Genomic DNA, 27,972 nt, shown 5'->3' on the forward strand with positions numbered 1-27,972 from the left:
AAGTCTACAAACCCAAGACTTGTTCTGATATTGGTAAACCATAATTTGGCTTGTTAGGAGAAGAACATTTTCCAGTTCACTAATCTCAGTAAACAAGTCGGAAAAGAATTTCTACTATTGGTGTAGTGAGATATGTTTAAAAAAAGTTTATATACCATAATGCATAAATATTCTCAGAAAAAAAATATGCCAATGATACTTAGAGCAGAATTAATGTGTTTTTATTTTAAAAGAAAAGAGAGATTTTTTTCTATTGCCAAAATATTAATTGGAATGAAATATTTTGGCATTCTTTTAATTCTGATACATTTTTTCCTATATAGGGTTTATATAACAGCTTTACTGAAAAACTTCATTGACTTTGAATCTGAGGATAATTTGGATTAGTTTTAGCAGTTTCACTGTAATTACATAATGGGAAAGTGTTGCAGTAAAACGAACACTCCGATATCTATAATAAAGAATGATGCAAGTACTGGAACTTCAAACGAACATTTATGTCAACACACGGAGGAAATCAAGCTTGTACCTATAACTGACTTTTTCCAAATTACAGGGAGAAGGCTACTAGATGGGATGCAAAATAATGAAAGCATTAATTCAGAAGATTGTTGTAACAATGTTACGGGTTCTCAGACCATAGTTAGAAAAGTAATCGCTTGGCAGTAACTAATGTTTATTGATATTTATAAAAAATGGTTCTGCCAAAACATGAACTTTATCATAATCTAATTGTAAATTAGAAAAAAAAACAATTTATAACAATTCACTAGTTTCAGTATTCATTTTATGTTTAATGATTTTGTTAAATAAATATCTTTGTTAAAATAAAATCTTTACATTTTACCATTTATATTAATAATTGCAATTAATGCCTTCTATATGGATAGGATTTCTTCATGATGTTGCTTGAGAATATTCTGTGTTGCAATATGTCATAAACACTAGAAATACTTCTGATTGAATATACTGTATGATTCTAGATCTGTCCATTATTCTGCAAAAGGTACCACCAACAGCAGTAATTTAACAATATAATTTTAATTGCTGTCTCTCCTTCTTGATGCTAGAGGGAAGAAATTAATAGGAATTGTAGAACTTAGATCAAATCTTGAGGGTTTTTTCATATTCTGTTTCTTAGACATATCTATTTTATGCCCATCATTATGTTGGAAGTGTTACCATACCATAATTGCAGATTCCTTAAACCATGCACATACAGAATTTAAGAATAATAGCATGGAAGGGATCTTGGAGGTCTTCTAGTCCAATCCCCTGCTCAAACAGGAGACCTACCATTTCAGACAAATGGCTGCCCAATCTCTTCTTAAAAACCTCCTCTGATGGACCACCCACAACTTCTGACAGCAAGCCAAAGCACCAGAAAGCAAGACAATGGATGGAGAGGCCAACCTAGAACTAAGGAGTAATTTCCTGACAGTGAGAACATTAACCAGAGGAATAGCTTGCTGTCAGTGGAGGTTTTTAAGAAGAGATTGGACAGTCATTTGTCTGAAATGTAGGGTCCCTTGTTTGAGCAGGGGGTTGGGCTACAACAGGAGCGTCAAACTTGCGACCCGTGGGCCAGATGCATCACATGCTGACCATGGCCCCGCCCAGTTTAGCGAAGGGGGAAAAAGTCCCAATATGTTACGTGCTGATGCAATGACAATGCAAGTTTGACACCCCTGGACTAGATCTCCAAGATAAAGAATACTCCCTCTTCTTTGTGGCAGCCCCTCAAATATTGGATCACTGCTATCCTGTCACCCCTAGTCCTTTTCACTAGACATACCCAATTCCTGAAACCATTTTTCATATGTTTTAGTCTCTAGTCCTTCAATCATATTTGTTGCTATTTTCTGCACTTTTTCCAGAATCTCAACTTCTTTTTTATATTGTCACTTGGATGCAAATTTAACAAGGCATTATAAAGCAGTACAAACACTTCATGTGATCTTGATTCTATCCCTTTGGTGATACAGCCTAGGATTGCATTGGCTGTTTTGGCAGCTCAGCACATGCAGGTTTATATGTAAATAAATAATAGTCCACTAAGACTCCAAGATCCCTCTCACAATTTACTACTGTTGGGCCATGTTTCACCTATTCTGTATCTGTACATTTGTTTTTTGTTGCCAAAGTGTAAAACCTTTTCTCCATTGAATTTCATTTTGTGATATAGGGTTCAATATAGGGTTCAGTGTTCAAACATTTTGTGATATAGGGTTCAGTGTTCAAATATGTGAGATCCTTCTGGATCTCTATCTTCTGGGGTGTTGGCTGTTCCCACCAGCTTTGTTTCATTTGGTGGTGATGCTGTGTACTTCATTTGTTTGGCATAATCTGTTTTTGACATGTTGGCTTCTGGTTATAACTTTGCTTGCTTCTAGCTGTTTGCAGATCTGTTGCTTTTCCAGGATATTCCCACCCACTCAGTTCATGCTGATTGGTCTGTAGTTTCCTGGATCTGTTTTTTCTACTTTTTTGAAGATGGGAACCACATCAGCTCTTTTCTAGTCCTCTGCTAATTCCCTGGTGCTGTTCTGACCCAAACCTTGTTCCAAGGAAACAAACATGAAACAGAGGTAACAGCAAAACCTTTTAATGGTTTTTTATGAATTCCGTTCCTTCACAGTTAAAAGGCTGTTTCAAACTAATTATCTCTGATAAGAACGAACCTTCCCAAGGTTGGGCAAAGCTTCTAAGAATACTAAATAAAGTTACTAAGAAATGTTTCAAACACAAAGAGTCTCCAAACACAAACTAAGAGAGTCCGAACGTCCACAAGGCTTGAGTGCAAAATCCTCTTTGCTTCCTGCAAAGAACTCCGGTTTCTCAGCTGGCTTTTATCTCTTAAGGGAGGAGCCATTACCTTGCAGCCTTACTCCCGAGTTGCCCATGCTGGTGCAGCTACTCTTTCCTTCGAGCAGCCCTGCGCGCACGCATACTTGGCACAGGCTCCTCGGGGACCTCTTCATCACTGCTGCCAGCCTCCACAATCTCCGAAGACAGCATTCCACTCCGTGATGGTCCTGGCCCCATCCCTGCATCACACGCAGGCCCCTCATCTGAGTCCTTGCTCTCCGAGACCTCAGCTGTCCACACCAGCTGCTGGCGAACCACAACAGGTGCTCCAGGATCTTTGAAAGAAATGGCTCAATGGTTTCAAGACCATGTCTGCCAGCACCTTTTTGTCTTCAGTTTATTAGAGAATTCTTTGTGCAGTGGTGGGCTGCAAAAATTTTGACAACCGGTTCTCTGCCCTAATGACTGGATGGGTGGGTGTGGCTGGATGGGCATGGCTGAGGGGGGGGGTTTCATGTGACTGCGCATAGCCAATTCTATGTCACTTGTGTGGATGGTACCTGTATGGGACAGGCAGGGTTGGGGAGGGAGGGAATCCAGAGGTCTCCGGTGGGAGGGGAGTGGGAGGAAAGAAAGATCTAACCTGTTTGTGTGTGTGTGTGTATGTGTGTATGTGTGCTCCCTCCCTCCCTGCTTAAGGCAGGCTTAGAATGTCCGTTAGGCCCGGCATGCTGCAGACACCCCTTGGTCACCCCTTTGCCTAGCTCAGTATCCCTCCCCAGTCTAGCTCGACACAGACAGCAGTGCAGCTTACATTGCCCTTTCCAAGCCCGCTCTCAGTGAGGCTGGGTGCTGGTAAGGGCTGGCTTTTTGCCTAGCTTTGTCCAGCCAAAGGAAAACAGACAGGGGCTTGGGGAGGAAGCCTGTGTCAAGCTAGACTGGGAAAGTTGGCTGCAAGAGGAAGAGAAGTGACCTTGGACCCAGATGCTTCCGGGGTCCCCTCATCCCAGAAGCAGCAACCTCACACTCTCCCCTCTCTGCTAGCCCCTTCTTTGCATGGGATCGCCTAGCAGCAGGAGATGGAAAAAGGGGCAGTGGCGGCCACTAGCATTCAGGGGAGAGTGCTACACAGAAACGGGAGCACACAGAAACACTGCTCCCTTCTCCCTCTCTGTCTCTGTTGCTGGGAAATCCCGTGTGAAAAAGGGGGCTAGCTGAGAGAAGAGTGCAAGGTTGCTGCTTCTGGGACAGAGGGACCCGGGTCACATCTGGGTCCAGCTCACCCAGATTCTCTTCCTCTTGCAGCCAGCTTTTTGGGGCCATTTTCAGATTGTTTTTTGAGCAGTTTTTGGCCCTGAAAACGGCCAACTTTTTGGCTGTTTTCAGGTCATTTTTCACCTGAAAAACAGCCAAAAATGACCTGAAAAACAGGTGGGGGTGGGGCCAGCCGGTGGTCCAATTTGCCGGGTCTCTGAACTGCGCAGAATTGAAACAAGCGGTTCAGGCGAACCAGTCCAAACCAGCAGCAGTCCACCTCTGTCTTTGTGCAACCATGCTATTTTTTTAAAATTGGATTTATTTTTATTTTTCCAGTCATTGGGCTTTTATAATATTTTTTAGAGTTTTCCAAGCTTCTTGAGTTGTTCTCCTGTTTTAAGATTTACATCCTTGGAATCCTTCCCAAGCTCTAAATTTATGATAAATCGGTCTAAATGTTATTATTTTTAAATGCAGATGGTCAAATTTAGTAGGTATTTATTCAGTCCTCCAACCTAACATAGATGTCATCAACTTGTTTCAAACTGATGATTATATGACTTTTAATATCTCAGAATTAATAATTGAATATTGTCCCTTAATTTACTTTCACAATACTCCACAAAAAATCATTGCTTTCACCTTTCTGATGTTTGTTGTCATAGAAATATCCTTCCTATTCTATCATCTTTTCTAAAATTGAAATTGCTTATTTGTTTGAATTATTTTTTCAACATCTTCCATCCGACTTGTCAGACTTCTATTTTTATTGATCTTACTGCAATTTCTTTGTCATGAGCTGCCCAGATTTGTTGGGAATGGAGCAGCATACAAGTTTAATTTTATTGTTATTTAATTGTAATTATTTATGAGTCCAATATACTGTACTAAGCATTTTGATTGCTACTACCTTTGTCTCAATATTTTATGTAATCCAGAGTTTACTTTCTATGTAGCTTTGCAAATTCTTCTTCTGCTTTATTTTCTGCTAACAAAGTGGTGTCATTCCATATCTGCTAACAAAGTGGACTATCTCAGTTTTGACTCCCTTTGTATTTATTACAATTATATCCTACTGCAATCCAAGTACTGAGATATATAAAAGTTTATATTAAAAATTTTAAACGTAAAAATAAATCAGTAGAAAATATTTTGATTCCAGCTCTCTCTTCAGTTCTTTTAGTGGTTCCTTGTTCACTGTTCAGTTCCCCAGAATGGAGTTCTGGACACCTGTTAGCTTTAACATGTTCCATTCTGGCATGTCAATACAAGAAAAGTAAATCTCATATTTTGATATCTCCATTATACTGTACATCTTTATGTTAGCTAACCAACGCCATGTGCTGTATCTCTGCCTTTCTTGAAATCTGCAGGGTCATTTGGCTTTTATATTTCCACGGGTGTATTCATTGAAAAATTGTGAGCAAGACATATATTATCTGTACTCCATTGCTACAAATATATTGACCATTTAGGGTATAATAAGTGATTCTTGAGTGATATGTGAAATGATAGTGTTCCAATGTCTAAGGAGCTACCACAAAGAAGAAGAGGTCAACCTATTTTCCAAAGCACCTAAAGACAGGATAGAAGCAACTGATGGAAACCAATCAAGCAGAGAAGCATCTTAGAACTAAGGAGATATTTTCTGATCAGAGGACTTAGTGAAACAACTTGCCTCCATAAGTTGTGGGTGCTCCAACACTGGAGGTTTTAGAGATTGGAATGCATCTGTCTGAAATAGTATGTACTAGGGTTTCCTGCTTGAGCAGGGGATTAAACTAGATAGATCTCCCAAGATCCCTTCCAACTCTTGTTATTCTGCATTTCAAATCCTGCTGATGCAAATGCAGCTACAACTCTTAAGCAGTTTTACCAGGGAGTATGGAGAACGGAGCTAACATTCAAAATACATTTAACCATACAGTAAAAGCATATATTAGAGCTATTTTAATGTAGTGGATAAGTCGTCAAGCTAGAAACTGGGAGACTGGAATCTAGTCCTGCCTTGGGCTGGATATTTTTTTTCAGCCCTAGGAAAGAGACAGCGGCAAACCATTTCTGGGGGGAAAAAACCTTGCCAAGAAAACTGCAAGGGCTGGTCCAGACTGTCACCAAGAATTGAACGATTAAAAGGGGAGTGGGGGCATACCTACATTTTTAACTGAGTAAACCCCACTACACATTGCTGTATTTACTTATTTATTTTTTTTATTTTATTTGGTTTGTCAGTTGCTTACAAGATAATAGGTATAAGTAAAAACATAGTTATGAATACATGGATACATATAAGAAAAATAAAAGAAAGAATAGGACAGGGACAGTAGGCACGTTGGTGCGCTTATGCATGCCCCCAACAGACCATTTAGGAAAGGGGTGAGGTCAATAGTAGAAAGTCTAAGGTTAAAGATTTTGGGGTTTGGGGAAGAAACCAGAGAGTCAGGTAGAGTATTTCAGACATTGACCACTCTGTTGCTGAAGTTGTATTTCCTGCAATCAAGTTTGGTGTGATTAACCTTGAGTTTGTATCGATTGTTTGCTCTTGTGTTGTTATGGTTGAAGCTGAAGTATTGACAGGTAGGACATTGCAATGTATGATTTTATATACTAAGATCAGACTGAAGGCGGCGTAGTTCTAGGTTTTCTAGGTCTAGAATTTCAAGTCTGGTGGCATAAGGTATTCTGCAACGAGTAGAGGAGTGGAGAACTCTTCTTATGAAATATTTCTGGACTTTCTCAACTGTGTTAATATCAGATACATAATGTGGGTTCCAGACTGATGAGTTGTATTCGAGTATTGGTCTAGCAAATGTTTTGTATGCTCTAGTTAGTAGTGTAATATTACCAGAGAAAAAGCTACGTAAGATGAGGTTAACAACTTTTAATGCCTTTTTGGCTATGTAGTTACAGTGGGCTCTAGCACTTAGATCATTTGAGATGAGTACTCCAAGATCCTTGACAGAGTTTGGATCATCAACAAGGTCTTGACTATTCAGCCTGTATTTTATTTTTTGATTTTTTTTGGCCAATATGTAAGACAGAGCATTTATTTGTTGAGATTTGAAGTTGCCATTTGTTTGACCATTCTGATACATAATCGAGGTTTTTTTGAAGGGTAGCAGCATTGTCAGTGGTGTTGAATAGCTTTACATCATCAGCAAAGAGAACGCAGTTGCTCTTAATATGATCACAGAGGTCATTTATGTAGAGTATGAAGAGAGTTGGTCCTAGAACACTGCCTTGGGGGACACCACTGTTGACAGGTACAGAATTTGATAGGACGCTCCCAATTTTGACCATTTGTTGTCTGTTTGACAGGAATGCTTCTATCCAGTTATGCAGGTGTCCCGAGATACTGTAAGATTTTAGTTTTAGGAGTAGTTTGTCGTGTACCACTGAATCAAAGACTTTACAGAAGTCTATGTAGATTGCGTCTATTGCTTTGCCCTGATCTAGTTGTGTAGTCCATATGTTTTTGCAGTGTTAAGAGTTGCAGATTGCAGGATAGTTTTTTTCTGAAACCAAATTGTTTATTAGAGAGTAGGTTGTTTGTCTCTAAGTGGAAGATAATGGATTGGTTAATAATTGATTCCACGACTTTAGAGGTGATGCAGCATAAAGAGATTGGTCTGTAATTTTCATCTAGGTTGGGGTCTCCTTTTTGAAGATAGGGATGACCGTGGCTTGTGACCATAGTTTTGGCAAGAAGCTGGTCCTGAAAGATCTTTCAAAAGATTATGCTTAGAGGTTCGGCTATGGCAGTGGATAGCTTTTTTAAGAAGTAGGCACATATTCCGTCCGGTCCAATAGATAGAGATGGTTTTAGATTGGGTAGTGCTTTTCAACATTGTCTACTGTAAAATTGATATGTATTAGATTATTGTAGTTGCCTGTGGTTCGACTAGGAAATATTGGGCATGATCCTTTGCTGTTTACAAATACTGAGCCAAAGAATGTGTTAGAGGTTGGCATTAATAGTGTCGTTGTTGCAGTCTTTACCATTAGGTCCTTTCAGGGTGGGATGGACCTCGAATCTTTTAGTTTGTTGTTTACAAAACTGAAGAAAGCATGGGTGGAATTGGTGCGTAGAAGGTTTTCCTCTTGTTTAATGTGATAATTGGTGCACTCAGTCTTTATCTGGTGGCATAAATTTTTGTATTGGCTTTTGAAGTTGGCAACTGACCAGATTTGTTTTTCCACCAAAGTGATCTCGTTTTGGATTGAAGCTTTCTTATTGTTGTGGGTAATCTATTTTTTCTGGTTTTTGGAGTTGTTATTGGTACATATAGTTTGATGACTCTTTTGACTTCAAGTAAAAATATGTTGTAATGGTCTTCAACAGTATTGCATCCAGAGAATAGAAATTGCCAATCAAGGGATGAACGGTTTTATAAAATTAAAATGAGAAAATACTTTTAAACTTATAAAACCTGTTTTGCAATTTATGTGTTGTAATCAATTTAAAAATGGAAAGCCAGTTTCTGCAACTCCAGTTCAAACCACCCGAACACAACAATACGTGGGAGTGAGGAAAAGAGACGAAATCAACGCACGTGCTAATTTTATCCCCACGCGAAAGTGCTTTGATAAGAGCAACTCCAACACGGAAGTGCTTCTTAAAGCACACTATCTGAGAAAAATACAAGGAAGAGTAACACTATTCATCGACTTTCGAGTTCCTTTAATAGTCTTGAACAGCGGGTTACCCATAGAAATCTGCTGTAGCTTTGTAAAGTACTACATAGCCCGTCAATCTATTCCCCACTTTCGGTTCGTGAAGGGTAGGAATAATTTATGACTGCCTCCATTTTTCCTTCGCGACTGATGTTTAAAAAGCTGTTGTTTTGCTAGCTCTAAATGCCTACCCTCCCTGCCCTACTGTTCCATTTATCCGTACTCGTTTATTATGTATATACGTATACCTGTTGATATGTTATGTTCATACTTGTTTTCTCATACATGTTTGACAAACAAATAAAATAAATAAATCAGTAACTCTTTTCTCCGCACCAATCCCATTTTCAAGGTTCGCTCTTCCCATCCCCCAAACAAGAACGGGGAGAGAGTCTTAAGCAAACGGGACGTTTCGAGTCCAAACAATGGGAGGAGCAGTTCTCTACACTTTGTCTCTATGTAAAAATGCGCGTATCCTTTTCTCTCCGAATGTCTCGCGCGGTTCCAAGAGGGCAAAACGTTCCCGCACTTGCAATAGATTAAAGACCCGTCTAGAGGAGCTGGTAAGTACGTTATTGCCCTTCTGCTCTCCGAAAAACAATGGGGGTGTCTGGCGAGCCTTGCAGCGTGCAAGCTTCATAGGTCTGCAGCCCTGCTTTCTCCGGTGCCTAAACTGTGCTGTGTCGTGCCCTGGCGCAGCAGTCCTCTATATAGGGAAAAGGCGCCTTTAGATGTCTGTATAAGATTGTTCGCCAAGAGTTTTCCGCTAAATATTGTTGCGATCAACTTACTCCTGCCTTTCGGCTTGTTTGAAGAAGCCTCCCGCCCCCGTAGTTGTCCGTCAGATGTATTTGTACTACAGCGCCCATTATCTTTGCTCAATCTTTTCATACACTGTGGATTATGGGACTTTTAAAAAAATGGAGCGGAGCAGGGAGGCAACATTTTCTATTCGGTTTTCCCTCAAGAATTCACTAGGTTACAGCGTATCATGACCTATTTGTATCTGTAGAGCATTCTGGGGTGTTTCTGTGTACACCTTGTTAGCATCTTTAGTTGTTTGGCAGACATAATTATCTCCAGATTTGAGTGATGAACCGTAACTGTCAGGAAATAGGCTGTTTGCTGTATCATCCCCAAAGCAGTTGAATTGGTAACTTTAAAGGTATTAATGTGACTATATCAGAACTGCCTTTTCCAGCCTGTATGAGCCTGATATACTAAAGAGAAAGGTGAGAACTGAAGTTGGAAGGCACTGCTTCTTAGCGGTAATGTAGTTGTTGGGGAATGATCTTCCTGTGGAGATCAGGCTAGCCGCCTCCTTGGTGAGAGGAGAAAGTTCTTAAGGTTTATTGGAGGATAAATGAGACATCAGAGTTTAATCTTTATTTTCATGAATTTGTTGTGAGCCTTTCAGATGCATGGCCATAAAAATAAATAAAACAATAAACTAAAACTTGAGCTTTTTAGAATGTTTCAGTGATGTTTACTGAGTTGTGTCATTTACTGATTTTTCTATTTTTTTTATTGTTATACAGATATTAGTCATTTGTGTCATGATTTAGTTTATTTTTGTTCATCCTGTTGTAGATGTTTTAATATTTTAATATTTTAATCAAATAAATTTATTTGTGGGAAGATATTTGTGTATATACTACTGAGACGTGTCAGGTATAACTTCAATAAATATTTTTTTCCAATAGGTTATCGGCAATTGATTGAAAAAGCATCTTACAAATTCACTGATTTAAAGGTTGCAGCTACCTACCAAAAAGAAGGAATATTAAAACAATCTAAAACTGTGTTTCTAAAAAGAAAAAAGTTCACCATTGAACCAATGGCTTGAAAGATTCTGAATAGTGCCAAAACTTCCATTGCTTTTGATGCTTATTTTATTTCTTTAAAACATGATAATCCAGTTCTCATGGAAGAAATGTTTCCCATTATATTGTGTCCTCAAAGTTCCAGCTGCTGGCTTCAAAAGTACAAAAGAAAAAGGGCTTATCCTACAGTCTGTGTCTCAGGATGTTTACCAGAATTTAGCATTAGAGGATTGGATCCATGATAACATGGATTTAGAGAAGAGACATGTTCTTCTCCTCTGGAGAAATTCTTCTGCTGTAGTGATTGGTCGGCATCAGAATCCCTGGCAGGAATGTAACCTTGGAGTCATGAGGCAGAAGGGTGTAAAGCTTGCTCGAAGACGAAGCGGAGGAGGTGCAGTTTACCACGACAAAGGCAACATTAATCTGACTTTTTTCACTGACAGAAAAAAATATGAAAGAATTGAAAATTTAAAACTGGTTGTTAAAGCTTTGAAGTCCCTGCGACCCCAGCTAGATGTTCAGGCTACTGAAAGATATGATCTCTTGTTAAACAAAATCTTTAAAATTTCAGGAACTGCTGCAAAATTAGGAAGAACAGCTGCTTATCACCACTGCACTTTGTTATGCAGCACTGATAAATTGGTTCTAACATCTGTGTTAAAGACTCCTAACAGTGGAATCCAAAGTAATGCCACACCAAGTGTGCCTGCATTAGTGAGAAATCTCTATGAAGAAGATCCCACATTAACTTGTGAAATGCTTATGGAAGCCATTGCTGGCGAATATGCTTCACATCATCACATAGAAAACCATATCCATGTCATAAATCCAGCCAATGAAACAGAATTCCCTGGAATTAACAATAAAGCCATAGAACTAAAAGCCTGGAATTGGCTATATGGAAAAACACCAAAGTTCAAAATCATCACATCTTTTAATATAGGTCATGAGGAATCCAATGTTGAAATTCAGATAAGTATGGATATAAAGAATGGTAACATTGAAACTTGCCAAATAGATGTGCCTCAGAACTGGCTGCCACTGGATGTATGTGTGGAACTCGGGAACAGCCTGATTGGCAACAAGTTTTGCCCAAATGAAAACACTGCTCTGGCAACTGCTTTGCTGCGAACTTGGGCAGATTCTACATTACACAGCAAATTGCATATCTTATGTGAGAAGATTGTAACATTAATGTAACTTATGTGATGAACTGGATTCTTGGATATCAAATTAGTAGTTTTATAATACAAGATTGTTATGATGTTAGAAGAGTTCGGTGAATGTAAATTTAATGTTACATAATAACTGAACAAAAATAACATTTGAATATAAAGTTCCTTTTTTAGAGGAGGTAGTTAATTGATACTGCAGTCATTATCTACTCAAATGTGAACTCCATTGAGTTTAATGGAACTTGAAGTAACTTACTATAGTGTTGAAATCAAGAATGCAATTATAAGAATAATAATACACTTGGGTGAGCAAAAATGTGGAAGGAAAGCTATAAATAACAATTTTCATATTCAATATACATATTACTAGTCCAAACACCCAACTAATGCCATATTTGAACTGACATGAAACATTACTCCTGTTCTAATCAACAAAATTTGAAATATGATTTGTTCTCCCTGTTTTCTGTGCTGGATAAGATTCGACTCAAGGTGAAATAGGCAGCAAATAAATCTAATAAATGACATGTTAACAACCTTGTTAAAGGTTGTTTGGCTTCTTTTACTTTAAATTACTTTTCACTAGTTCTTACTTCACCATTCTAGTAAGAACAGAAGATCTGTATGGGGTGAAAAGTACATTTTTAAAAAACCAAGCCATAATCCCAAAAGGTCTATATTCTTACTTTTTATTAATTCAAATTTATTGACATAAAAAATGAAAAGGTATATAAATTATAACTGTAATAATAATAATACAATATTATAAAAAACCCACTAACATTCAAAAGGACAAGAGTTCAAGAAATGAAATCCATGACATACTGGATCAGATGTTTAGTTTTGATCATTTATTTGATTCCAAAATATCAGTATCACCTAATAATTCTGAGGAGAGAAAAAAAATTAATTAAAAGAACATGCATGTTACAAAGAAGGTTTTAGGAATGGCACATCAAGACTAGGAAGGTTCTTTAAAGAACCCATAGATGAAATATGAGCTGTAAATTGCAAGCATGTACAATATTTTGAAAGTTCAGAAGATGTGGTTCACTATTACGCTCTCAGCCAATACATAGCTCAGCTAGCTGGCCATGGTGTAATTTTCTTCCATGTTGGCTGAACAGACAGGTTTGTGGTAGTGGCATGGTTTTTGCAAAAAAAAAAAAAAAAAAGCAGGTGGACTCCTATTGTTCAAAGTATATCTGTCATGCCCCTGTCAGAGTCTGAATCCAAGGAGGAAGACAAACAGCTGACAGGGAGTGTGGCTCGGTTGGCTGTGGAGGAAACTGGGGATGGGAGGGCAAAGTCCGGCTGGGCAGAGCAGGGGAGAGATAGAACAAGGGAGAGGGAGTTCAGAGGAAGACCCAGGCCTGCCCCCTCTTCATCCTAGGGCATGCAGGGAGAAACAGAGAAGAGAGCAACATGGGTTGCGTGGTTTATGCGGGAGGAAAGTGCCCTGATTCCCTTCATTAGCCACAACTGGGAATGAAAGTTTAAAAGAAATGCAGGCTGCATGCGGCAGTTGCTGGGAGCAAATGTGAATTTATCTTGTGTTGACTTTGCTTATCTGTGTTCCTGGGCCTCTTTCCAACTGTGTTGAGTTTTGCCATGCCTTCACATCTGGAATTCTTGCTCCTGCCCTGCCAAAATAATTACCTCATTTTGTCTTGATTGTACTTATAGTTACAGTTTTTGTTGACCACATTTTGGATTTGATTCTCTCCAGTTAAAGGCGGTTCCTGGGAGAGTTCTTCTCCAGCCAGAAGGTAACCAGGACATTGTGGGCAAAGTTGGAGCTAATAAAGGGACTTATTGATTAACTGACTTTGTTGCCTTTGTGCCACGCCACGGGTCATCACAATATCAGCATGCTATATGACCTAAGTGACTGCTGTATAACTGTCCAAAAATCCTCTCCATTGAGCATCCTCTAATGTTCAAATAATTTGTCAGGGACCTTTTTTTTCTATTTGCAATAGCTTCATATAACTTGAAGAGACTGTAGTTAGCTCTGTTTTTTAGACTGCTAAATTCAAAAGTTCTTGGCTTATGATTGGAATTGCTATTGCTAAGTGATGCAGTAATAAAGTGGAACAACAGTTTTGCAGGGCTGCATAAAATGATCACTAAACAAGCATTTCACATGACCACAACTTCCAGCCAGCTTTCTCAGTGACTTTGTTTGTGGGAAGTTGGTAGGGAACATTGGAAATCACAATTACATGACCACAGTCCTTGAGACAACATAATCCCAAGCAGCGCGTCAAGTACCCAAATGGCAATCATGACTGTGGGGACACTGCAACAGCTAAACTATGAGGAAACCATTTGTTCAGTGCTGTCATAACTTTGAATGAACCTGTATCTGTACCAAGGTTTATTTCAGCTATTTGTATAAAATAGTGACTCCAGTCATTGCATTTTAAAGATATATTCAGTAGTTTGTTTTAATTTAATTATTCTTCCAATATTTTACTTGATGTTAATTAAGGTAAGAATACTGATTTTCCTTTAAGCAAAATTTAACTGTTGAAGCCTCTTTTAAAATTAACTTGAGTTAAACATTTTTGCTTAAACAACAATTTATTTTATAAAAAAGCATATTAAATATACATCTTGGCAAGGATTTTACCTAGAAAACAGGAGTGGTTTCAGAAGAAATCACGTCTTCTTTGTGTAGTTATTGTGAAAGATATCCACAGTAGTTTCATTACAAGGTCTCAAATCAAAATCACAATATCCAAGACAAAAACGACCCTATAAAAAGTTTTTTTTTCCTTAGCAAACAATTCAGGAATTCTGTTTAAAAAAAAGAAAACAAAAACAAAATCCCTTACCTGTGGTTTTTTAAAATAATCAAGGCCTCTTCCGATTTTAAACATCCATCCATTGTTGAATCTTTTAAATACAAGAATAAAGAAACATAATGTTCAAAAATATAAAAATGGCAATGTCGTTTGTATGTTTGCAGATAATTCAGGAAAAGTATTTAAAAGATATTTTAATTGCCTTTTAAAATTAATAAGATTAACATTAGATTTCAGTTTGGAAATCTGGCCTATCCTAGGCACAGCTATTTTTTACTCAGCCACATACATATATATTGAGAGAGAAAAATATTTTTTCACATGAACGCTGACTGCCAAATACTATTAAAGCAGCATCGTGATAACTCACTTGAAATCTGTCTTTCTGTTTTGATAGATCTGAAAACCTTTAATAATCATGCATTAGACACACACCCACAAACACAAATTTGTTAATAAAGGGCAGACACACATTTTAAATCTAAACCCATTTGGAATTTTGTGAGCATGTCATGGGTGCTCTCACAGAATTACTGCCCATGGAAGGCTATGGCAGCAAAAAGATACAGTACTATACTGTATTTGCATTCCAAATCCTACTATGTACAAGAAAACAAACTTGTGCAGTTTTCTATGTCAACCCCCAGGATGCCCCAGTATTACAAAATGGGTTGGGGCATTCTTGTAAACAAAGCTGAAGTTGGGGATTCATGCTTTATTTTTAAGCTCATTATGTTTTGTTTACATTCTTTCAATTAACAGAAATTGTAGAAATATTTCTGAATCCCTTATGCCTAGACACCTACTGTCTATCGATATTTTGGAAAGCACAATATTAACCAACCTTTAGTACATTATATTTTTATTTACTATACAGTGTTTACATATCACCAACCTAATTTCTCGATCATGTATTGAAGAGGAGTATGATATATCCAGTGTAATGCCAAAATCCCTTAGAGACCGTTGTATTTCTTCTAAGGAACCCATCTGTTGACTCTTTCCATGACCCTGTTAAGACATTTTATAATTTAAACTTGAATAGACAATTGAAACCTTGTCGATTCAGAATTCTCTGAAAAACGTTGCTATTTTTAATTACATTAATGTAGGCCACATTAACATTGTTTTCAATCAAAACTTATAAATTATCTAATGAAGAGAAGCCTGTACCAATTATTTTTCTGGGTAAATGATGGATGACTTGTAAGAAAACCCTGATTCCATGACACAGAAGCCATACATAAAAATGTAGAAACTGTAGGCCTCAGAGGCTGGTGGAAAAATCAGAGGAAGATGATTCCTGCCATCTCCTACAATACAGATTTTCAGAATTAATTAGTAAAGCACTAATACAATAGAAAGGGTAGCAAAACTGTATCTCAGCGATAGGGCATAAACTTATATGCAAAAGGTACTTAGTAAAATTCTTGACATTTCTTGTAGATACCGGAATGAAACTTTGAGGAACTGCTACAATAAACATAAAATATTGAACTGAAAACTAAAAAAATTTCTAATTACCAATTTAAAGTTGATATTATCTTACTGTAAAAAATACCTACATTAAGCTATTTTTAAAACTATTCTTATCCCAAAGCAAAACTATCTCCATTAATACAAGAAGTATTTAATTTTAATGTAAGTGATAGCAATCTTTTTCATCCACAAAATGATTTTTCAATCAATTTCTTTTCTGACCCAAAATGTGATATAGAATATTATTTACAGAATAAAAATTGTTTTCTGTATTCTAATCATGGTGATTGCAACAATACTTCCATTCAGCAAATGTATTTACTCTTACTCTAAGTAAGAGGACATTTATGCAATCCTAAATAATTTAAGAATTCATATTAAATTTTGTAATATGATTACAGTCATAAATACTTACTTCTTCATGAGATGTAAGTAGGTGTATAGTTTTCATTCTGCATGGTCCTTTAACAAGCATTTCACAGAATCTTAAGAAGTTGTACAACTATAGAAAATTAAACAGGATTAATTTTTCAGATGGAAAAGGGCAAAATGTCTTGATTAAATGCAGCACCGCTATCTCACCTGATGGGTTTGGCGAATATAAGGATCCTCAACCCAAACCTCTGTAACAGTTTCATTTAGATACTCTTGGAACAGTTTTTCATAGCTGAATCCTTTGCTATTCTCTTCGATTTTTATTTGTTTGTGGCATTTCCCATCTAAGTACAAGAACAAACTTTCACTAAGCATCGTACCTCATTACAATTATGGTTGAATTAAAAAGATCTTCCATTGTAACTTCATACCTTCTTTTTCCTTCACAACACATTTTTTAATGTCTTCCGCTCTGTTCATGTAACTTGATATTTTGTCTCTGTAGTAAGCCTTTTTCTTTGCATCCTTTGTAGCTGCGAATAGAAGATATGAAAAAATGAAAAAGGATACCTGTATTTTCAACTGCCCACCCATTTTTTCAGGGCAGTTGAAAGTACAGGTAGTCCTTGACTTATGACAACAACAGAGACCAAAAGTTCCATTGTAAGTCATTGTAGTCGTAAGTTGAGTGGGACATGATTCTGCGATATCAAGCAAATCCTGCTTCAATGCCTTTTCCCATTGGCAAAAAAAGTTGCAAATTGTGATAATGTGATCACAGGAAGCTGCAACTGGCTGTAAATGCAAACCGGTTGCCAAGTGCCTGATCTGCAATCATGCGACTGCAGTTGTGATATGATGGTCACCACAAGTGTAAGTACAGGTTGTAAGTCACTTTCTCCAAGGCCACTGAAACTTTACAGGGGTCATCCTCATATGACTGTTCATTTAAAAATGGTTAAATGAATGATCATAAGTAAGGGATAAGAATATGTGTTTTGAGATCTTATTAAGAAAATAACGTGATCAGTATCCTTTCTAAAAACGTATAATAGAAGCTTTTTCCTTCAGAGGAATGTATGTTCTCATACATTGAATTGATATTGAATTATGGCTGCTTGGTGTTGCACCACACAGCCCATCCACAAAGCTTTGCTCCCCTAACCCAAGCTCTGCAGTGTTCCACTATGTTGTGGAATACTGCAGAGCTCAGGTTAAGAAAGGACTCCATACCATTCTATTGCTGGGCCATGCAGTATGATTGTGGAAGCAGCCTCTAATTTTCCAAGAGGCTGCATTGAATTGCAGCTACTTAGAAAATGGCAGCTTCTTAATCACATTGTGCAGCCCAGTAATGGAGCAGCTTACTTTACTTCCCTAACTTGAACCTCTTTGAAAGGTAAGTGCATGATGGCTGACACTAAATGAGGAGAGTTTGGGCCCCAGTGGTATGGGAAGCAGGCTTGAGGCCTGATGGGACTCTGAAGGTTAGAAAGGGGAACATGAGATATCTCAGGAGTAGGGGAGACTTTGGCAGACCCAGGGCAGGTCTTATACTACAGGGGTCCCCAACCGCCGGTCCGCGGACCGGTACCGGCCGCGGAACAAGCCTTACCGGGCCGCTGGTTGCTGGGCGCCGCCATCTTTTTGGTAAAAAGCAATTTTTCGTCAAAAAGATGGCGGCGCCTAGTTGCGGTGAGCTTTTCCGGGTAGAAAGCCATTTCTACCCGAAAAAGCTCACCAGAACGCTGGCGCCGCCATTTGACGAAAAATCACTTCCGTGACGCCACCGGAAGTGATTTTTCGTCAAAAGATGGCGGCGCCCAGCTGACGCCGAACCGGGCGCAGTGCCCAGCTGACGCCGGAACCGGGCCGCGGCGTCGAAAAGGTTGGGGATCCCTGTTATACTAGGCCTCCTCTGGGTCCCTGAAGCATCCTATGCTTCATTTAACAACCACAGTGAGAAGAGTAAGGATGTAAGATTCCATGGCAACTTAATGTGAATTTTCTAAGTTAATCTGATATGAGAAATCATAGATGGAGATAATAGCTGTAGTAGCCAAATAACACATGGCATTTTCAATACAATACAGGTAGTCCTTCACTTAATGTCCAATTTTTCAGCAACTGTTCAAAGTTACAATAGCACTGAATGAGGGGGATCTATGACAGGTCATTGTAATTGCAACCACTGTAGCATCCCCATGGTCCTATGATCGCAATTCAGACACATGGTAACCACCTCAAAATTGCAATGTCACGACATCCCACAGCCACATGATCAGCATTTGAGACCTTCACTGTTGGCTTCCAACAAAGTCAGTGAGGAATCAGGCATAGGCTTGCAAATGGCAATTGCATGAGAGTGGGATGCCAAGAGTAGGGATGCTGAGTTTATCTAAGGACAGTAACTGGAAGTGCTGGAATTTCTATCACAGATAAGCACAATTACAAGATGGTGTTCCTTGACTTAGCAACCATTCCTGATCACAATTACCACTGGTAATTTTCTTCCAGGAAAGGATGCAATTGGAGTATCTATCCTCCATGGTTGAATTTTGTACTTATTATCTCAGTCTGAGAAAACAGAAGATCAAAATCTGTAAGTATAGAAAAGCTTTCCATCTCTGAAACTTGTTTCCTCAACATTCATTCAGTTTGAAACCTTTCCCAATGGTTTCAAGTAGTTATTAAAATTCACCGGAGCCAGAATGTGGACTTAAGGAACACTATACAGTAATTTCTACTTAAAAAGTACACCATCTTAATTTATTTGAATTAATGATTAAGCTTCAGGCTATTTCCCATTATATTTTACAAAATTTACAGTACAACTATGGGAGCAGACATGTCTGAGAGTCTAAAATAACACACTTCAGAGAATATTTCTAGGGAAACCAGAATCGGAAAGGGATCCATCCCAGCACAAGCATATTACAAATTTACAATCTGAATTACTTAAAGCAGGATGCAGGGAGTGGACCATCCACCGTTCCTAAACAAATACAGGGCAGCTATATTTTGATCCAGCCCAGTTCTATAGGTGGTGAAAGTACACCTTTTGCATTAAATCCTGCAAACTTTTAAATACTAAGCAAGGTGAACAAATCAAATGCAGAACTTCTCCCTTCAGCGATAAAGATCCCTTACAATTAGGATTTCCGCGTTCATATGCAATCCATCTCTGGCTAAGCACAAGGCAAGCAAAATTCTTTTTCCGATTTACTACGATTGGTGAAATGTGGCACCGCACAAGCCAGTTCATCTCCTGGTTCAGGGGTGGGAAGACGAAACTCTCACCTTTCAGCACACTAAGGAGGAGATCGATCCCTTCCTGGTAGCAAATCAGCGACTCCTGGAAACGCGAAGCCGAATCCAGTTCCACCGCTCGCTTCAGCACCGTCGCCGCCGAATCCTCCATGTTTGTGGATGTGTGTCTAATACATTATTGTCACTTATCTGAAATTGTACAAGGGTCTCCTGCTTAAGCAGGGAGTTGGACTAGAAGACCTCCAAGGTCCCTTCCAGCTCTTGTCTGATTGATTGACTGATGTCAATCAGCCAGCGATGCCCGGCACGAGTCACGACACTTTCCTCTGCGGAGGGCCGCCCCAAATGCAACAGCCCGTGCCCAGCCCTGCAAACCTGCAAAAGCGAAGATGTCCATCCGACCCGCCAAACAAAAAATGGAAAAGAGGCGGGATTGCCCCGCCCTTTTCTGCTCACGTGATTTCAAAGAACCGGAAAGTGAAAGCTCAAGGAAGATCCCAAGCTGGCCCTTCTCTTCCCGTGGCTCCGGAGGAGGAGACTTTACACGTGATTGGCGTCTCTTTTTGCAAGGAGGAGAATCGGCGGCGTAAGATGGCAGCCTGGAGATGTTCTGCATCCGCTTGGCAGGTGAGAAGTCTGGAAATGATTAAAAGATTTCTGCAAATTTCAGATGGTTTTATCAGGAAGAAAATTGCAGAAGTTGCAGAACGTCCTCGCTGGAGCGGAATAAAGCATGACCGTAGTTCTTAAATGTGTTTTTAATTAGAAGAACCGATTCTGAGAAAAATTGATGCCTTGGAGTGACTAGTAACCGTTCATGTACTTTTTTACTTGGTAAACCATTTATACTTTCCAATTTCGCTGATTTAAATATACGTGAATAAATCTGGTATAAGAGGTGCTTCCTGTGAATCTCTGATGCCTTTGGTTTTCCAGGAATATAAAATAACTTCTTAGTAGAATAATATATGCACCCATGCATTTTGTCATCATTGATTTAGTTGAAACTTTTATATATTTGACTGTGTTATGTATTAAACTCTGAAGTATTACGTTGTTTCCTCCTTGGTTTCTTATGCTGCAGAATCTGACCAAAAGGGAACCAATCCCTTGGAGAATATGGATTAGGCAGAGATTTACAAGGTCACGAATTCCAGAATCGGTAAGCCTTGGGTTAAAAAAATAAACATTATAGTTACAAATGAAAATGAAATTACAAATGAAAACGGTCAAAATATATTCTTAGTACATCAAATCAGTTATGAATATACGCTTTCACCTTTGTACTTTTAAAATTGAATTATGTAGGTCTGAATTGATCAGAGTTTAATTTTCCTTTATTTCTGATATACCTTCCTGGCTATGGAAGACTTGTTCTACCTTCATCCCAAAGTTGACCCTTGCTGTAAACCACATGTAAGCCAATTACTAGCCAGTATCCATGCCAGTAAATAATAAATTGTGATAAAAAAAGGAGGAAACCCCCCAGTTTAAATATGGAAAGCTAAACTTTGTCTTTGATATCTGGGATGAAATGAAGGCAATAGCTAGAGGGTAAGATGTTTAAAAATGATTATTTGGGCATCTTTGTGCCATGATTAACGTGAAGATGAGCCTTGGAAATGATTAATAACTGATTTTACTTATTGGATTGATTAATAATGAGGGTTTAACTTCTTTTAGGTATTTCAACCACAACCTGGTGATCATGAAAAATATGGTGGTAATCCAGAAGAGCCTCATAAACTACATCTTATCACCAGGATCAGAAGTGGAATGAGGCGTCCTTATTGGGAAAAAGAATTGCTTGAAGAGCTTGGATTAACAAAAGTATGTAATTTACAGTGTAAATGACAGTGTTAGAGATTTTTTTCCACCTTTAATGCTTCTGCATAAATTTCAGTTGTACGAATTGTTTATTCAGAAGTTGTGGAGTTAATAATTTGAACAAAATGGTTGTCTATGACTATATTTTGAGATATTTGGCCACATAGTAAAATAATTTGTAGCTAGAACAGCTCCATGTCACAACAAGTTATACTACTGATTAAACATATGAGTTCATTTTCATTGTAAGGCAGAAAGTTGGTATCAAAAGGAAAGGAGAATCTTGATTCGCAATTGCCTATTGATTCCAAATAGCCACAGTGTTTACTTGGGAACAGCATGGAAACATCTGCTTCTAATTCTTCTTCTTTTACTTTCCAGTGTAGCTTATAGTCCTGTTAACTTTGTTGATAAAATAATATTTGTAGCTCAGGGTTGAACTGTGGGGTCCTTGGTGCTCTCTGAGCTTGGTTGCTTTCCTGCAGATATTTCATTACCAAACTAGGTAATATCATCAGTGCTATACAATCCTTATAGTTTCCCCCAAATCCAACCTTGCATAGCTTCCACCGAGCTCAACATTAGCTACTTCTGTTATTTTGAACTGTTTAAGGCAAATTTTGTCATCAGGCTGGGTGATTTTTGCCCTTTGTAGCAGTTTGGAAAGAACAGTAAATTATACTAAAATTAGATCCATCTGAAAATGGCATTATTAGTTGGGGATGATTGCATCCTGCAATCACAACGTTCTGTCCTTGCCAAATGGTTCTATCACAGCAGAAAATAAATGTATCCAAAATAATCTCCAGGGACATGTGTCATTTCTCAGAATTAAACATGTTGAACATAGAATGTAGTACCATTGGTATCTCTAGGGCTACCAGATATGGTCTGCAAGCATCAGATGCCATTAGATGACAAATTAATTCTGTAGTGACGTTTAGTAGTTGTTTGAATCTTGGATCTGGCAATCTGCTGCAATAAGAAGTAGCTATTCATAGAAATAATAAAATAAAACATATAGGCTATTGCTCTTAATTTAGGAACAAAAAGGGGGTTTGATGCTTCCTTCTATCTTAGGTTTTAAGATGTCCTTGCACAACCACTTCAGATCTTTACTTTTGCTTTCATGAAAGCATTTTGATGTCAGTGTTAGAATTGGCAATATCTTCTGGGTCTTTTACTATTTTAAAAATGCAGGAATGGCAATTCAGATATGTATTTTCTTAAACTATGTTACAAAGGCAGTCTCCAGAAGTTTAAAAAAGAAGTTGCTGCTCTTATGTGTCTGCCTGGTTACTGAATTAAGTGTAATATGAAACTAAGTAGAATTGAAGTGCTTTTGTTCTTGAAGGATTATAACAGATGAGGGAAGAGAGTGAACAAAAAGTGATTTCTGAAAAGAAGCTTTATAGTTGTGTCACGATGATTGCAAATGGCAAGCATAGCACAGGCTTTCATTCTGCCTTTATCTTTAGGAGTCTGGTCACATCATGATTGAAGCAATGAGTTGTGTGACATACAGATTTAATAATAAATAAGACCAAATGTGTGGCAGTATTCATTTTTTTGGCATTATCTTATGTTAAAGAAAAAAAAAGAAAAAATTAAGTTCTTAGAGGCTTCTTCATGGAATGTGTACTGTAATTGGGAAGCAAAGCACTTTTCTAGCATATAAAACAGTTAAGGGACGAACCAGGGGTGGGATGCTACCTGTTCTGCCCGGCTCTATAGAACTGGTAGCTCTGAAGAACAGCAGATACTGAACCGGTTCTGTGTCTGCTGCTATTTGGCCCATCCATCCACCCGGGCTCTTACCTGTCCTTTATTTCCTGCTTTTTCAACCTCAGCTGCTTTGTGCGGCACAGCTGAGGTTGAAAAAGCAGTAAAAAAGTGGCTTTTCAAAAGCTGCATACTCGCGCGCAGCACTTATCAGCTGTCCGGGCGGCACAGCTTAAGGTTTATTACACATGCACGCAGCAAAAACGTAGTCACCGAACTGGTCGTAACACCGGTTGAATCTCACCCCTGGGATGGATTGTCAGAATCAGGACAGTATTTGCTTCTGAGAACCACATGAGATTTGGAGCAGTCACCTGGGGGTTGCACAGCGGCAGACAGGATGATGAGACTGACACAGTAGCTAATATCAGACCTCTTAATAATTCTGCTCTTTACATGTTGTTCTCCACAGCTGAATCACTATAGAAATCAAGAATACTTAAGGAGTCTGCATCTTTAAGCAATTATATTTATAGTTAAATCCCTGAATGCTTTAACAAACGTTAGCTTTACAGGTAGTTCTTTTTTTTTTTTAATAAAGTTTTATTGAGTTTTAACAAAACAAATAAAACATCTTATTTGAGTATAGCATGGTTCCATACAGACACAATTTCATATGCATATTCATCTTATGTATTCAACTTCATATCTTACTACTCTTTTTTCCAACTTCTCACTATTTCTCCCTTTACTTCTCTTAATTTTTTTTTATGATTATCTCATTTTCTTCTTATTCAACTGTATTTCTTTTACCTAAATTTCTATATCTTTTTATTCATTGTACTTATACTTTCGTCTGTCTTGTTTACAATTTCATATGTTCTCTTCCAACATTCTTAAGAAGCAAAATTCCCCCTATGATTGCCAATTGAAGTGCCACACCTTTAAATCTTATTGTTGTTATCATATGAAATCTCATTAAACATTGAATTTGTGCATTCTAAAATTATAACATTCCAATTTCTAATATCTATTTTATATCATGTAAGTCTCATCATTCAGACTCTGCTTGGTACTTCTTCTTGAAAATGTAAAAGGAAAAATTCTAAAAACATAGCAAAAAAACTCCCCCCCCCTCTCTCTGTATGTATGTATGTATGTATATGTATATGTATATGTATATGTATATGTATATATATATAAACATTAGTAAACAAAATAGTTATTCAAAATCATTCTAGTACTGGTATGAACCCTGTAAATATTTCACGTTTCTTTTCAATATCTATCAATCTTTGAGAACAATTGAAATGTTTCCCTCCCTTCTTCATTATTACTTAACTGTTAATAAGCATACCATTGGATAGCCATACAGTTTTATCTTATAAATTATTTACTATTAATAAGCAAAATAATTATTCAAATTCATTCTAATAACTGGTGTAAATTTCCTTATAAATCTTTCACATTTCTTTTCAATATTTTATTAATCTTTAGAAACAATTGCAATGTTTCCCTCTTCTTTATTATTGCATTAATTATAAATAAACATACCATTATAAAACAATAGTTTTATATCATAGATTATTTACTTATTTCATTTCTAACTCATTACAGTATTCTACTGTCACAACACTATCTTTTGTACCTTTGCAGAATCCTCACTTTTAACTTAATTTAACCATTGTCTCTGTGTTTTCTATCTGAGCAAATACCTTTAATCCTAGTGCGTTTCCCCTTTTTCTTTATTTCCTGTTTTTGTCCCTCATAAGTTCTTTCCCTTTCTATCTTCCCCCCACTTTTCTCATCTCTTTTTTTATACCCTTCTCTCTCTAATTTTCCCTTCTGTAGTTTTCTGCTTCTCCTTGCTGTTATACTTCTTTTTCAGACTATTTTTCTTTTTGGCTGTTCCCTTTGATATCAAACTTTTAACTCCTTTCCCCCTTTTTCCCCTTATTACCACACTTTGCATTATTTGATCATTGAAAATGGCTTCTTCTTTGTCCCACCCTTCTTGCTCTCGAAGCTTTTCCTTTTGCTTTTCATAGTTCAGGATCTCTATTTCAAGAAATTCAAATACGAAGCCAAAGGATCTTCCTCCCCTTTCTGCATCTTCTTTCTGTTTTTTAAGACTCATCTTCAATTCCTCCAGGAGTGATGCCATTTTAAACACTTTTGAACAACCACCCAATTGACTTTAAGTAAAAACAGAAAAAGAAAGAAAAAACCAATGCCAAATGATCCCAGACTGTTCCTTCTTGTTTCTTTCCTTTACTTTTCCTTTCCATGGGTTACTGTATCTTTTAATAAGATTTCAGTTACAATGTATCCCCGGGAGTCTTTTCAAAGTTTCGCTGTTAATCCTCTTTATTTTCCCAGGTGGCACTCCATTTTTTCATTATTCCAAGTTCCACCCTTTTGCCTCCACTCTTCTCCTTTTTAGGGTTTACAGGTTGTTCTTGTTTAATGACTGCCTTGTGTAATAATGGTAATTCAAATTACGTTGCTGATGAAAAAGTAACTTTACAAGCATTCCTCGCATTTACAACCATTGCAGGCAAGTCTGTAAAGCAAAGGAAAGCTGAAGTAATATCATAATCACAATCACAATTTTGGTTAGCAACCACTTCCCTTGGTTGTTGATCCCAATTGTGGCCACTAAAGGAAAACTACAAAACTATAGCAGAAATCAATTTAAGGGATCATAACATTTGTTTTATTGTTACTGAATATTTAGTGTCTGCAGTATCTACAAAATCTAATCAAATGTTGTTACTGTAGCTGTTTTCATAAATTCACTTCTGTGATGCATTGGAAACTGAGTTAGCTTTGTATCACTTACAGAGATTTGATCCAGTGGTACTTAAAAACATCCCTTCTGTGAATGCAAAACTGAAAGTCATTAAACACCTAATAAGGTTGGTAATTCTTCTTATCAGCAATATTTTGCAATTGCTTTTGTGTAAAAATACTAATAGGTTGTTTCCCCTCCTCTCTTTTTGACTATAGAATAAAGCCATTAAAACTGCCTTATGGAATTCCAACTGAAGATGAAATACCTGATACCTATCTTAACAAAGTCACAGGTGAATTGATAGTTTGTCGCCATCTAAAAGAAGTGGAAAAGAACACCTCTGATTCTTCATAATAATGTATGAATACTTTATATAATAAATGTAATATTAAGTTGAGAATTGTATTACTGTAATTGCCACTAGAGGCATAATATATATGTTCATTTTTAGAACAATTTCTCTAGACTTAACTGCCTTCTCATAAAATTAAATAGCATTATTACTAAGAAGATAAAAATAATTTATCTAGTATTTGGGCATAATTTCTACTTAAGCTGGCTATTATAAATGTGACAGTATGAATAATAAGTAAATGCAACAGCAGCAGCTTTTGAGATATATTTTGGTATCTACAAAGTTTACAGAAGGGTGTAACTAACCAAACTGAATTTCTGTGATGGTTAAACTAATTTGAATTTGTTTTGCTGACCATTGTTAGTCAGATAAAAGTTAATTTTTAAGGTATGCAATTGTGAATAACATACAAAAATGCAACGTTTCAGAATAAAGTGTCATCAGGCAGATATAGTCAATGGTCAGTTAATTGTAAATAGGCCATGTTTGGTCCATTTTCATTCCCCACCTCCCCAATAAAAAATAATTATGAGTTCTTCCCAGTAATCTTACCTCTATTTTTTAGTATTTTGATTGTTTGAGGATCCTCCTTTTGTAACTGACCCTTAGGCCTGCAACCAGATTTGTTCCTATTGGGATTTTTCGGGTAGGTGTATTTCTATATCTTGTTTCATGTCAGCAATTCACTTGAAATCATTTATATCTGTTTTTCCCACCCTTTCATTTGGGGAAGTTTTCCATTTTCAGACAGAATTCTTCTTGAATACTGTATATGGATGGTGTTCTTTTACCCTGGCATGTACCAAATTTTACTTATCCCATTTTTGGTTGGTAAACATTCCAGCTGAACTATTTTGTTTGGAAAATCCCTGTATGTTTAAAGACATCTGGTTCTCCTGACATTTATTTCACCTTTTTTATTAACATAATTTTGTATATATTTTTTGTTTTATGGGAAATATGAGATTGCTTCCTGGACGGTTTATATTCTGTTCTTTGCCAGGAAATCCATACTAAACAGCTTTTAAAGTATTAAAATTAAAGCACGAATGAAGGTCTATTTAGAAGCTGATAGCACATATTTTCAGGTCTATACTTCCTCTTTTTTCACAATACATACACAGTCCAGAAATAATGTAGCACATTTCTAATTCATTGCTCAAATTTTAAGTCTCTTACCAGATCTAGTATATTACTTTGAATTAATTTTTTTATCCCCTCGTGTTAGTTCTATGAATCAATAATGATTGATTGATCACATCAGGAAAAACTGTCATGTGTTGAATGTACATTTATCCAGTCTATGCATATAATGGAAATTGCCCATTACTAAACATTTACTTTAGATCTCTGATGGATTCTTTTTTCTAACCCAAGATGATTCTCTTCAACAAGCTAATAGTATGGTATGTTTGTGATGCTAACTTACTTTCAGGAACTTTCATTATATTTCCAGTGTAATGTTATGAGCTCACAGAATTCAGACCAGTTTGTAGATGCAATTTATTTGGACTGAAAAAGGGAGAGCAACATTAGATAAGTTGCAGCTAGCTTATAGCTGTCTGTGTAAATTGATTTGAAATAGAACAGATAATGACTC

At 37.3% G+C, this 27,972-nt stretch overlaps 3 protein-coding genes across 10 annotated transcripts; 2 read left to right on the forward strand and 1 right to left on the reverse strand.

Annotated features, from left to right (window-relative positions):
- The first annotated feature begins 9,091 nt into the window (after nt 1-9,091).
- LIPT1 (lipoyltransferase 1) lies at nt 9,092-12,286 on the forward strand. Of its 3 annotated transcripts, XM_087967146.1 has the most exons (3): nt 9,216-9,302; nt 9,941-10,064; nt 10,443-12,286. In XM_087967146.1, exon 3 carries the CDS (start codon nt 10,647-10,649, stop codon nt 11,763-11,765), a length of 1,119 nt encoding a protein of 372 aa, XP_087823272.1. In that variant the 5' UTR covers nt 9,216-9,302; nt 9,941-10,064; nt 10,443-10,646; the 3' UTR covers nt 11,766-12,286. The 3 variants fall into 3 exon arrangements, with proteins under 3 accessions (XP_087823273.1, XP_026522594.1, XP_087823272.1); XM_087967147.1 differs by lacking the exon at nt 9,941-10,064 and having other exon boundaries at nt 9,092-9,306; XM_026666809.2 differs by lacking the exon at nt 9,941-10,064 and having other exon boundaries at nt 9,092-9,302.
- MITD1 (microtubule interacting and trafficking domain containing 1) lies at nt 10,977-20,122 on the reverse strand. Of its 6 annotated transcripts, XM_087967150.1 has the most exons (9): nt 20,050-20,122; nt 19,705-19,863; nt 16,836-16,937; nt 16,612-16,748; nt 16,445-16,531; nt 15,446-15,561; nt 14,581-14,641; nt 14,376-14,500; nt 12,413-12,628 (listed from the first exon to the last, which is right to left on the reverse strand). In XM_087967150.1, the coding sequence occupies exons 2-8, from the start codon at nt 19,823-19,825 to the stop codon at nt 14,405-14,407; spliced, it is 720 nt and encodes a 239-aa protein (XP_087823276.1). In that variant the 5' UTR covers nt 19,826-19,863; nt 20,050-20,122; the 3' UTR covers nt 12,413-12,628; nt 14,376-14,404. The 6 variants fall into 6 exon arrangements, with proteins under 6 accessions (XP_087823278.1, XP_087823276.1, XP_026522590.1 ...); XM_026666805.2 differs by having other exon boundaries at nt 12,413-14,500; XM_087967148.1 differs by lacking the exon at nt 20,050-20,122 and having other exon boundaries at nt 19,705-19,972.
- Nucleotides 20,123-20,142: 20 nt separating this feature from the next.
- On the forward strand, nt 20,143-26,819 carry MRPL30 (mitochondrial ribosomal protein L30). Its single transcript, XM_026666804.2, has 5 exons — nt 20,143-20,301; nt 20,759-20,836; nt 21,358-21,504; nt 26,068-26,141; nt 26,233-26,819. Exons 1-5 carry the CDS (start codon nt 20,266-20,268, stop codon nt 26,369-26,371), a joined length of 474 nt encoding a protein of 157 aa, XP_026522589.1. The 5' UTR covers nt 20,143-20,265; the 3' UTR covers nt 26,372-26,819.
- Nucleotides 26,820-27,972: the final 1,153 nt, after the last annotated feature.

The sequence above is a fragment of the Notechis scutatus genome, chromosome 5 (genome assembly GCF_049901735.1).
Source record: "Notechis scutatus isolate UNSWTSFEM ecotype Mainland chromosome 5, rNotScu1.2, whole genome shotgun sequence".
NCBI lineage: Eukaryota > Metazoa > Chordata > Lepidosauria > Squamata > Elapidae > Notechis > Notechis scutatus.

What these genes read in the sequence shown, in the direction of transcription:
- MITD1 (XM_087967150.1), bottom strand. Translation starts at nt 19,825, where the DNA reads ATGGAGGATTCGGCGGCGACGGTGCTGAAGCGAGCGGTGGAACTGGAT. An exon ending in CCTCCTTAGTGTGCTGAAAG is followed by an intron (nt 16,938 to 19,704) that starts GTGAGAGTTTCG and finishes TTCTATTCGCAG; the next exon opens with CTACAAAGGATGCAAAGAAA. An exon ending in ATTATTTTAAAAAACCACAG is followed by an intron (nt 14,501 to 14,580) that starts GTAAGGGATTTT and finishes AACTTTTTATAG; the next exon opens with GGTCGTTTTTGTCTTGGATA.
- LIPT1 (XM_087967147.1), top strand. Translation starts at nt 10,647, where the DNA reads ATGATAATCCAGTTCTCATGGAAGAAATGTTTCCCATTATATTGTGTC.
- MRPL30 (XM_026666804.2), top strand. Translation starts at nt 20,266, where the DNA reads ATGGCAGCCTGGAGATGTTCTGCATCCGCTTGGCAG. An exon ending in GGTCACGAATTCCAGAATCG is followed by an intron (nt 20,837 to 21,357) that starts GTAAGCCTTGGG and finishes AACTTCTTTTAG; the next exon opens with GTATTTCAACCACAACCTGG. An exon ending in AAGAGCTTGGATTAACAAAA is followed by an intron (nt 21,505 to 26,067) that starts GTATGTAATTTA and finishes TATCACTTACAG; the next exon opens with AGATTTGATCCAGTGGTACT.